The sequence below is a fragment of the Doryrhamphus excisus genome, linkage group LG19 (genome assembly GCF_037039965.1).
Source record: "Doryrhamphus excisus strain RoL-2023G ecotype Guam linkage group LG19, RoL_Dexc_Guam_v1.1, whole genome shotgun sequence".
NCBI classification, from domain to species: domain Eukaryota; kingdom Metazoa; phylum Chordata; class Actinopteri; order Syngnathiformes; family Syngnathidae; genus Doryrhamphus; species Doryrhamphus excisus.
Window position 1 is genome coordinate 5270001 of NC_136375.1, and position 12177 is coordinate 5282177.

A 12177-nucleotide genomic window follows, 5' to 3' on the forward strand; every position below is an offset into this window, starting at 1 on the left:
GGAAGTGAGCCCTGAAGATGTTTGGGATGGCTCTGAACGCTCCCTGTGAAGGCACAGTGAGCCTGACTTCCTTATATGGGCGTGCCCATGGGAATAGGTGCAGATTCTGGAAAATCTGGAAAGCTTTCTGTGCAGGTTATCGCATGTAGCTGCTCTATTGGAGTCCACAACTCAAATGAGCATGATAGGTAGTCACACTGTCATGATCTCTTGTGGGCAAAGGCAAAATAGCCTTCTATTTGAATGTGATCAGATTTCGCAGGGCGCCATTGCTGCCGAGGGGGGTCAAGATTCAGATCCTTGACGCAAATGAAGGTTGTTATTGGTGAGTTACTGCCGAGTGCAGTCCAATCTGTGAGAAAAGGCTTTTAAGAAGAAAAAACATCTTCAAAAGGCCTTGTTTCCAGTTTTTCTTCAGATATTCTTCAGTGGACTTGCTGGTGTGTTTTGGATCATGGTCCTACTGCAAAAGCCAAGTTGGTTTCCGCTTGTGGTCACCAACAGATGGCCGGACATTCTCCTTCAGCAGAATTCATGCTTCCATTTATCACAGCAAGTCTTCCAGGTCCCGAAGCAGCAAAACAGCCCCAGACCATCACACTACCACCACCATATTTTACTGTTGCTATGAGGTTCGTTTTCTGAAACGCCAGAATCAAAGGGACAAATACCTTCCACAAAATTATACTTCTGATCAAACCACAGTATTTTTCCAAAGGTCTTGGAAAAATTCCAAAAGACTCTCCCAAGACCAAAACCGTTCACAGTCACCACAAACACTGACCTGAACTGGATGTTGTTGTGGGATCTTTTGTGAGATCTTGCATGAGTCGTCGCTGCGCTCTTGGGGACATTTTGGTTGGTTGGCCAATCCTGGGAAGGTTCACCACTACGCCATATTTTGGCCATTTGTGGATAGTGTCTCTCTGTGGTTTGCTGGAGTCCCAAAGCTTTAGGAATGGCTTATGACCTTTTCCAGACTATATCTCAGTTATTTTGTTTCTGAGGTGGGGCAACAGGGGCAATCATTTTTTTCCCCACACAGGGCCATGTAAGTTTTTTTTTCATCCCTGTTTTTTTGATGATCTTGAATATTTCAGTCTTAACATGTTACCAAAAAAACAAAACACTTTTACACACCACTGCATATTAACACCATAGATGTATGGTCATCTCTGCAGTTGAGTAATTACAAAAATCTCCACCTACCATCAGTGTGGACTCGCATTGCAGAGGCACTAATGTCAGCTGTGATATTGAAATACGGGATCCAAAGGTCCTGCATGCATAAACACAGAAAAACAATGTCTAAAATGATAAGAATAAACCCCAAAGATTAGTCATCCTTGCCTTAATCATCCTCACGGCAATTTGCTTCTGGCACAGAATCACCTCATCTCACCTCAATCTGCTTGCTTTTGAAGACATTGCTGATGCTGGAGTTGAAGGCGGCACCAGAGAACATGGAGGTGACTGGGTATGTTAAATCCAGAACCTTCTTAAACACCGAAGTCATTTCCTACAGGGTAGAGGGAGTGTAAATGGAGGATACAGCCTGGCAGTCAGCACTTTCATTTCAGGCAATGTAAAATCCTTCTCATTGTTTATGGCATCTCACCCCCCATCTTTATTTTCCTACCAGATGCACATGAGAGCTCTCTTGTCTGTTTTTTTAAATATACTTTCATTACGTGCATAAAGAAGGACACTTTCTGCATTTAAAAAAAGCCTTTTGGCAGAGCAATCCATCCTGTTTTGTTGTTTTTTGTCCATCTGTCCCCCTTCCAGAGGATAAGAGATTCTTGCTAAAGCACAGAGTGGAGGATCAGCACCAAGGACAGAGCCAGAGGGCGGAGAGGACACAATTTGAAATGCACTTGCACAGCTACACATGCAGAAAGAGCTCAATTATAAAACCCTCTTTCACAAAGACTCACTAGAGGAGGAGAGCTCCACTAAACAGGGTATTAAAAATGGACCAGATCATCTCATCCAATGGGGGTAAACATATTTGCTGATTTTGTTTACCTCTTCCAAAGACAAGAACAGTCCATAACATTCATGGTTGGTGTATAACTGGGGTGTCCGAATGTTTTTGCAGCGAAGAAAAACTTGCGTCTATACTCCTCCTCACTTTTGTGGTTTTTATTTCAATTTAGCAAATATTTCCACTTTCACCTTCAATAATCTGCTTATATTTTCTTTTTGTAATATGTTGACTAGGGTTGTCAAAAATAAAGCATTAACAGCAGTGAGTAATTTATTTAATTAATTAACTAAAAATTGAAAAGTTGTAATTTTGTAAAATCATGTTGCAAAAAAGTTATAATGTTATTAGAATAAATGAGAAAAAAAATCACAATTACAATAAGAACATTTACAAGAAGACAGGTGAAATTGTTGGAAAATTGCACACACAAAAAAAAACAGCAGCAAAAATTTATGAGATCAAAGTCAAAATATTCCAAGAAAAAAAGTCACAATTTTATCAGAATAAACTTGTAATATGAGGGGAACATTTTGTAGCATAGAATTGAAATACTATAAGAAAAAATATGACAGGGGTTTTTAAAATTTGTAATATTATGACAGACAAACAAAATAAAGTTGTAATTTGGGGGGAAAAAGCTATGGGAATGATGTCTTGATATCATGAAATGCAACTCTACCAACTTTATTTGAATATTTTAAAAAGAAGCAAAAATGGGGTGGTATATTAAAAGAGTGATATTAATAAGTTATATAAAATATTAATAATTTAATATTAAAATTATTAAATATACAAATTTTAATGAATGTAAATACATTTAATATTAAAATTAATAATAGGCTTTTTCACCTGCTGAGATGCAGTCAAACACACATATATGTATATATACACATATATATACATACATATACATATATATAGATACATATATATTCATGAGGTGAGGTGTTCCGGGCATGCCCAGCCGGGAAAAGGCCCCGGGGCAGACCTAGGACACGCTGGAGGGACTATGTCTCACAGCTGGCCTGGGAACGCCTTGGTGTCCTCCCGGTGGAGCTGGAGGAGGTGGCCGGGGACCGGGAAGTCTGGGCTTCCCTTCTAAGACCCAGACCCGGATAAGCGGAGGAAAATGGATGGATGGATGGATATTTAACTTACGTTGTTGCTAGACATAATATCAAGGCGGCCTCTGCATGCTCAATAAATAATAAATGAATAAAAATCCAGAAAGCTCCCTCACCATGGCCCATTCTCGTGCCCTCATCCTCATGCGGCTGTGGCTGCGGTCCTCTGCATAGAGCGCCCCCATCAGGGACCCGATGGAAGTGCCGCCAACCAGGTCGACCGGGATGCCAGCTTCGCAGAGCGCTCGCACGATGCCTACCTGGCAACAACCTCTTCATCAGAGAATAAGAAGACAGAGAAGAAAGATTAATATTCCTTCTTATCATACGATCTTTCAATGTACAACACAAATGTACAACTTTGGGGTGAGCGCTACCTGGCCCCGCCTCCTCCCAGGACGAGGGCGATGGCATTCCCAGTGAGGACTCGTGCCAGTCGGGAGAAATCCGAGTGGCGATCTGCTGGCTTCTCAAACACACGCTGATAGAGCTCCAGCTACAAGCATGATGACCAATGGATGACGACAACGTAAAACACAACATGACTTCACCAGGGGAATACAAAAGTGCTTTCATCTGTACCAGTTTGGGCAGACTCCGCTTGGAGAAGACCCTGCGCGGGCAGGACAGGTGGAGGTGTCGGGATATCCAGCTCCGCATGTTGAGCCAGTCCACGGTCCCCTTGGGCCGAGGACCGTCTTCTTTGTGCAGCAGCACCAGCTGCTTCTGGGCACGCACGGCACTTCCTTCCAGCATGCGCTCCAGCTAGAGCACAGATGTTGCATAACAAGGCTTTAGGCTGCGTTCATACTCCGCTACTCAAATGGACAGAAGAAAGACATTTGGAGTGCACTTTGGTCCGGACTGTTTATTGTTTCGTCGTGCGACCAAAAATTCGGTGAAAAAACTCAAATATTAGAAAAATCAAAATGGCGTCTGAATTTATCTGTGGCGGGCCACTAGTAATTAGAATTGGCTGCCACAGACACTTGCCGCTACTTTTTTTCCCCCCCTAAAATTTAAATGACTTTTTAATATTTGCTGCTATCTGGCACGCATTCACATTCTAATTAGGAGTGTTCCAATCCTTTATTGATATCAGAAATCTTGCCCATAGCAGCAAACAAAGCAAGTATCGGATTTTAATCTGCCTTTATCCAAAATCCCTGATATTGTCACTCCTATACAGGAAGTCGGATTCAACACTTTCTGCCCCAGCATGTCCATCCAGCAACAGGTGGACAGAGCCAACGCAATCACAACAACAGCGTATGCTAACGTGTCGCGGAAGGAGTAGGACCGATGTCTGCCGTGTTCATTTTTCCTTCGATCCCAGTCCGGCAATTTTAGACGATTTAGGACGATTTTTCAAAGGCACACAAAATATTGTGTTCTATGTAAGGCTTGGGCGGCACGGCAGTCAAGTGGTTAGCGCGCAGACCTCACAGCAAGGAGACCAGGGTTCAATTCCACCCTCGGCCATCTCTGTGTGGAGTTTGCATGTTCTCCCCGTGCATGCGTGGGTTTTCTCCGGGTACTCCGGTTTCCTCCCACATTCCAAAAACATGCTAGGTTAATTGGCGACTCCAAATTGTCCATAGGTATGAATGTGAGTGTGAATGGTTGTTTGTCTATATGTGCCCTGTGATTGGCTGGCAACCAGTCCAGTGTACCCCGCCTCTCGCCCGAAGACAGCTGGGATAGGCTCCAGCACCCCCCGCGACCCTCGTGAGGAAAAGCGGTAGAAAATGAATGAATGAATGAATGTAAGGCTTGACCGATTTGCGTTCTCTTCGGTATCGGCCGATACGCATGGGTTTGCCAATGTATTTTTCCGCCACATGACTTGCATCCGCCCGGCAGCTTTGTGTTGCCGGAGGACCCTGCAACACACGCAAGAGTGGTGAATCACAACAAGGGTACTTTTAATTAGCCTCTAACAGTTTAATTACTTGAAATATTGCCACCTGCTTTGAAATAGGAAACATGAACGCCAAGTGCATGCAATATACGTGCTTGAAAATATAGTTTAGTTTGTGGGTCTGAAAACCAGGAATGCTGCTGAATGCTTCATCTTTAAAAGTGCCTACCATTGGAATTAGGGAGCTGTTGATGTAGTTGGAGGCTAATATGTACAGCTGTTACCAACACCGCTTTAATGTCAATGTTGGCAATTCAGTCCTGTGGTGTTTGGAGGAGTTTGATTCAGCCAACGCCGGGCTGAGGTTAAATGCGTGTCATGTTATGTGTGTGCGCTCTCTCCGAGCACGCACGCACACAGAACGAATTGGAGCGGCCGTGTCTGCTATCAGAGGTCTTTAGCGTGCACAACACAAACTTTAATGATGAGAGAAATGTTTTATATATCATACTAAATTGTGTCAAAGTGATGTGTTTGTGTGTGTGGAGGTGGGGGGTGGGCGTCATCACATCGACAAGTTGATAATGCCGTTTAAATGTGTGTTTAAGAAAGCTGAATCCTACTGTGTTCAGTGTTTACATTTCAATAAATGTTTGTTTAAACTTGAGACCTGGAATATTTGTTATCATTGTCATTTTTTCATGTAAATTGAGAGAGCAAAAGCAGTATCGGCTACAAATATCGGTCCAAGCAAAATTGGCCATCGGCCCGAAAAAAAACATATTGGTCAATCCCTAGTTCTATGGCTATATGAACACGGAACACACCAAATTAAAAGAAGTGTGTTTCTACCTTTTTCCGTTTGTTAGTAATCAGCAGTAGTTTCTATTTATGTTGAAATGTCCCTACCATGTGTAACTTTCTGCTCGCTTCACTCCTCAATGCTCTTCCACTTCCTCCCTGCCCTCCAGTGCGTTAATAGATGCAAATGATCCATGCCAAGCTCTTACAAAATGCACTTTTTTTATGACTTAGATCCACAGTGACAGTAACATCTATTTATCTGCAGTTGCATCATTGCCTCTTGTGAAAAACTACGTGAAAGACATATGGATGTAAAAAAAAAAAAAAAAATTAACAGAGTGCAAAACTTGTCATGCACCACGGCTGCACAGAGCCAGGGAAGTTTAATACGACCATAAGCATCACATATTTGAGGCAGCGTCACACAGGAAACTCCCACGGGCTCACAAGAAGTCATGACCAGCCCCTGTTGTTTTGAGTTTGAGTGCCTCAAACCTCGCTATGTAGCCGCCACTACGTTGGGTCTGTTGGGGCCAGTTTTCTCATCGCTACTTCTGCTGATTATCGATTATAAATCAGAAGTATGTATGACTCGGTATTGGCCAATATTCAAGGCTGCAGCAATCAGTATTGGATCGGAAGTGAAGAAGTTGTATAGGGACTAGGTGACACTAGAGGTGTCTTAGAAACTGGGGCGGCCGGGGGGGGGGCACGCCCCACTATTTGAGAAGCACTGGAATAGTCAAATATTTGACAATTCCATTTGGAGAAGTGTGATTCGACTATCAATCTCGCTGTGGAGTCCTATGAAATTGTCATGTGATCCAGACTGTACCATTCTTACTACATGGGGATGCTCACGGTTGAGCATCCATTTTTAAGTAGAAGGTCTTTGTTTTTGTTAGAAATAGCCTATTTTGAGACAAATTCTGTGCCTGGGCAAATATTGATCATTCTCCCTGCGTTTTTTTCCATCTCTTGTTAAAACGTGGACACATTGCTTTATTTCACTTTGCCCATTTCGCCCCCTGAGAAAGCAATTACTTCTCCATCTGCCAGACGTGCACTTCCTGCCTCCACTCCTTCATAATATCCTTTCACTGCAGCCTAATAACGCCCCACTGCCAAACACGAACCCTTTTGCAGACTGATTGCCTGTTCAGACGGGATAAACATGCTGGCATGCAATGCATTCCCGCATAGTCGAGTCGCTTCATCAGGGTTTCTACTCTTTGCCTGAAATTGTTATTCAAGACATTTTCAGCTGCTACAGAGACAAGTTCTGACGTCATACGGATCGATACCGGTGACACTTTTTAACTAAGCCCTTAACGGGGTCTGAAAAGTGCTTCCATCCAGCAACAAAGTCACTTGGAAGCCCTGGGTTGCACTGCCGCTCTACACAGGAATGCAAATGTGACGATGGCGCCGTCACGTAGGGGCGCCGTGCCGGGTGGAAGAAGAGAAGCGCTGTGCTTTAATGTCGCCCAGAAGATAAGGTGACAACACACATGCTAACCCGTTTTCATTCCACGGCAGGGGGAGGATGAATGAATTGCCAGAACTCAATTCAATGCAAATTCACAGATTTTTTGTCAAATTATTAATTTTTTTCCTTTTCAAAAATAGGCTGTTCTTTCTATAGGAAAAAAATACACCGTAGCGCAGGGGTGTCCAAAAAGCACCCAGGGGGCCATTTGGTTTGGTGGATGGGGGGGGGGGTTGAATAATTTAAAAATATAATATAGTAGGAAAACTTAAAAAAAAAAAAAACAAGTAAACATTGAAAAGTCCGCAGTAATGAAAGTCTAAATATTATTGGAATAAAAGTCATAATAAAGTCCTAAAAATAAATAATAATTGGCAGAAATTGGAAAAAAGAACCAGTCGTAATTTTATGAAAAATTAAGTCAAAATATATAAGAGAATTAACAAGAAAAAAAGGCTACATTTATAAAAATAAAATAAAACTAAAAAAAACTAAAATAATATAATATAATGAGGAAAATTGTCATTTTTATAGTTGTCATAGTCATAGTGTTGAAATATTAAAAAAAAAGAACAAATGAAAGAAAGAAAAACATAATTTTTAAAACTCAATATTAATGCTGAAACAAAACAAAAATAAAGTTGTAACTTTTGGAAAAGTAGGTTTTATGGGAAGAAAGTTGAATATTATAGAAATAATATCATAATATTACAAAAGAATTCCACACATTATTTAAGAGAAAGTTGAAATATATGGAATTTTTTTTTTTTTAGAAAAGTGGAAAACAGGAGTCAAGAGTCAAGTTGATATTAATATTATAAAAAAAGTTTCTTCTTTGCATATGTACATGTATTGCTTTACCAATATCAAAGCCCCAACTCACCTCGCCGACGGCAGGGTCCTGCTCGCCCAAGCCCACAATGATGATGCAGTCGGCCTGGCGAATGCAGCGCTGCGTCCAGGGGGTCAGCGTGGAGTCTGTCTGGTAGAGAACAATACGATGGATGTCCTCCTGTTGGCCCAACCAGCTGGACAGACGATACTCATGAACACTGAAAGGGAAGAAGATGACAGGCTGTTGGTCCTGCAGGGCGCACCACGTGAGAACCTGCCACCGCACCTGTCTAGCGCCGCGGCTCCGAGGCGCTGCTTAATGATGTCACTCGTCAGTAGAAGAGTGGGACCTGAATGCGACAAAGGGGCTGTCATCTTCTAGCTGGCTTACAAGCAGACACGTGCAAAGCTTCCACGTTGACGTGATTAGTTTTACCAATGGCGAGGAGCGCGTGCTGCAGCTCCAAGGTGAAAGCGGTGAGCGGCACCTCCTCCGAAACCGGCAGGACGGCAACGGTGGACAGGTTGGAGGCCTGGTTGCCTGCGTCCCACTTACTGCCAGGGGTGTGCAGCGCCAAACTGCGAGCTGGGAGGTGACAGGCAATGTTACCAAAGCACAAGACAGTGGAAGGCGGTTCCCATTACGGGTTCGCACACACACCTGTCAGAGGAACATTAACCTGCTGCAGAATCTTCTGCCCGAGCAAATGGATGAGCTGGGTGACAACCTGATGAAAGAACATTACAGCAATTGGCTTAAATAAAAGGGATGGTGCATAACATCAAAATATTAAGAGACAGAAGTTGCAATAAAGTGAGAAAAGTCGTAATTTAAGAAAATAACTTCATTAACTTTTAGTATAAAGTTGAAATATTAAAGAAAAAATACATTCTTTTTTTAAAAGTTATAAAGTTATGAGAAACAAAGAAAACTAAATAAAGTTATCATGTTTGGAAAACCGGGTTGCAGAAAAGGTTTTAATGTTACAAAATAATAAAGTCAAAATATTATGGGAATAAACTAAATAATTATGAGAAGAACAAGAACAAAGTTGAACTATTTGGGAAAAAAACAACATCAAAAATGGAAAAAGCAGATGGAATTTTACATGCAAAAGTCAAAATAGTCAAAGAAAGTCGTACTTTAAGGAGAAAAAATGTCAAAAATATTATTATAACAAAAACAATTTAATTCTAGTAGCATAGAGTTGAAATATTAAAGAAAAAAAGACAAAAAAAACCTTTTTTCATCTACAAATATCTTCTTTTTTTTTTTTTTACAAAATACCTAAGTGACCCTTGCTGGGAAAGGTTGTATCTTCATGAGCGCTCCTGTCATATATAAAGGATCTTTGTCTCGCAATCACATAGCACTTCTGTTTTCATGACTGTATTAGCCAATTGGGTGAGGTGCTAGCCTTGCCTGGACGTGAAACAGAAGCCCCTCCTTTGATCTGTAGAATTCTGAAAATGCCCCCTCCCACCCCACCCCAACCCAACCCCACACACGGACAATTTAGCTGAAAAGCTTTAAGATGTACAGAGTTGCTTCTGAACGTGTATGGCCTGGAGTTGAAAGCCCTCGAACGCTACCTGGGGGAACTTCCTCTTGATGGAGCTGAGAGCGCCCTCCGGCAACTTGGCCAGCTCCGAGTCCCGCACCGCATGGACCGTGGTGGCTCGGTTCTGATGGGTCAGCGCCTCCACCTGTGACGTAAAACAAACAATCTTTGTGAACTCCCTGCACAGACTTTCAGACATATTGATCTCACAGTAAACGCTAATATTACCATCATAATTCATGTTTCATGTTCGGCATGGTACTCTCAATTACCGTGGTGTGAAAAAGCATTCCCCCCCTTCTTTTTTCTTACTTGTTTTGTCTTATTTTGTCACACTTCAATGTTTCAGATCATCAAATAAATGTAAATATTAGTCAATGGCAACACAACATAGAGTTTTTAAATGAAACTTGTTATTATTAAGGGAGAACAAACATCCACACCTACATGGTTGTAGTCCCTGCTGTGAGAAAGTGATTTGCCCTTTGCCTTTCTGGAAGGTGTGCGTCCCATTACACGTGGCATTTCAGAAAAAGAACCTCATAGCAACAGTAAAATATGTTGGTGGCAGTGTGATGGTCTGGGGCTGTTTTGCTGCTTCAGGACCTGGAAGTTGCTGTGATTTTGTTATTTTGTTTCTTTCATTTAATTGCAAACATTAAGTGTGTATTTACAACTGTGTTAATCATATAAGGCGGATGAAAAGGTGAAGAACTACGTAGACATAGGACGGTCAACAAGAGGAAGGGAGGGTTGTGGAGTATCACAAGATTTGTCGCTAGAGAGGTTGAATGTGTAAAAGAAAGTTATATAATTGTGCTATATTGGTGAGAGAAAGACAGTAAAAAAACATGTATAGATATAATAAAAAAGGTAAATTAAGTTGCGTTAAGTTAAACAAAAAATACTAAATAAAGAATGCTAATTAACAAATTGATCATAAAATAAATACAAAAATTGTGTCTGTTTGCAGATCGGTAGACTGAAAGGCAATCTGCTATTCAGCTCCTGGAGAGCCCCCGAGCCAACCAAAACCCAGGCAAGGCGCCCACTCCAATCCTAGTTATTTTGTCCACTTTCCCATGTTTCTTTCTGCATTTGTGTTGTGCATTAAAATAAGCATTGCGATTGCCCTATGCTTTAATGTGTGTTTTATTTATTTATTTTATTTATTAATTATTGTTATTATTATTATTTTTATTTTAGTTGCCGTGATAAATGGAAGCATGAATTCTGCTGAAGGAGAATGTCCGGCCATCTCTCGGTGACCTCAAGCTGAAACCAACTTGGGTTCTGCAGCAGGACCATGATCCAAAACACATCAGCAAGTCCACCTCTGAATGACTGAAGAAAAATCAAATGAAGACTTTGGGACTGGCCTGGTCCAAGACCTGACCTGAATCTTATTAAGATGCTGTGACATGACCTTAAAAAGGCTTCATGCTGGAAAATGTGACTGAATGACAAAAACTCCTTCACAGCGCTGCAAGAGACTCATTGCAAGTTATCTATCACAAACGCTTGATTGCAGTTGTTGCCGCTAATTGTGACCCAACCACTTTTACTATTAGCTTTGAGTGGGTATTGCTTTTTCACACAGGGTCATGTAGCTTTGGATGTTTTTCTCTCAAAAAAAGAGTTTGATTTAAACACGGTATTTTGTTTTCAGTTGTGAATATGAAACATGAAACAAAACATAGAAATGAGGACGAGGCAAACAGTTTTTCACACCGGTGTACGTCTCCTACAAATGACAGGCTCCCGCCTCCATGAACCAAAAGTTATTATTAGAACTATAATGTCATACGGGGAGAAAATGCATAGGAGCATATGGATGAATTCCTACGCACTACTGGAGGACAGCCAATTACAGTTGAGAGTGTGAAAAACACCCACGTGCCGAGTTGTAAGGTACAGCTAAAAGTCAAAGTCCACTTGTATCGGGGCCCATCAGAACATCACGTGACTGTCGTCATGTTTAGACTTTCTGTCCAGCAGCACCGCTCACCACTCCAATTAGGTCGCCACGGCCGTACTCTCCTATCAGCTCCTTCTTGCCGTCCTCCTTCATAATCACAGATCGCAGTCGGCCACTCAGCACGATGAAGGTGCTGTCGGACTTCTCCCCCTGCCTGAAAAAAAACACTCAGCAAACACGATCAAGAACGTCAACAGATGCCACTTAAGCGAAATCACCTGTACACGGCCCTGCCGGCTTCCACCGCCATCCAGTCCAGAGCAAAGTCGATCTGTCTGACGAAAGACGACATCCTCCTCACCACCGTGTGAGCGACGTTCAGCACGACTTTTGGCTCCACGCGCATGATTCTACACAAGAAGTTGGAGGACGATTCTTCAATGTGGAGATGCAACTTTGCCACTTTGACATTTGGTCAAGCAACACGTGTTGGTATGCTAACAAATCGCAGCTTTGCGGCCTACTTGAAAAAGCCTATTAGCATCACCTTCACTCTCTGCTTCCCATTTTTGTTTGGGTTTTTTTTCAAATATTG

At 41.9% G+C, this 12177-nt stretch overlaps 1 protein-coding gene across 3 annotated transcripts in view; it reads right to left on the reverse strand.

The window, feature by feature from the left end:
- pnpla7a (patatin-like phospholipase domain containing 7a) overlaps positions 1 to 12177 on the reverse strand; it is a 35169-nt gene that overhangs the window by 10331 nt on the left and 12661 nt on the right. For all 3 annotated transcript variants that reach the window (XM_058057116.2, XM_058057115.2, XM_058057118.2), the window contains 12 exons: positions 11861 to 11992; positions 11673 to 11796; positions 9696 to 9809; positions 8764 to 8830; positions 8539 to 8688; positions 8389 to 8452; positions 8152 to 8320; positions 3697 to 3879; positions 3492 to 3610; positions 3231 to 3387; positions 1403 to 1519; positions 1210 to 1279 (listed from right to left, as the gene is read on the reverse strand). In XM_058057116.2, coding sequence (XP_057913099.2) covers positions 1210 to 1279; positions 1403 to 1519; positions 3231 to 3387; positions 3492 to 3610; positions 3697 to 3879; positions 8152 to 8320; positions 8389 to 8452; positions 8539 to 8688; positions 8764 to 8830; positions 9696 to 9809; positions 11673 to 11796; positions 11861 to 11992 — 1466 coding nt within the window. The remainder of the gene's footprint in view (positions 1 to 1209; positions 1280 to 1402; positions 1520 to 3230; positions 3388 to 3491; positions 3611 to 3696; positions 3880 to 8151; positions 8321 to 8388; positions 8453 to 8538; positions 8689 to 8763; positions 8831 to 9695; positions 9810 to 11672; positions 11797 to 11860; positions 11993 to 12177) is intronic.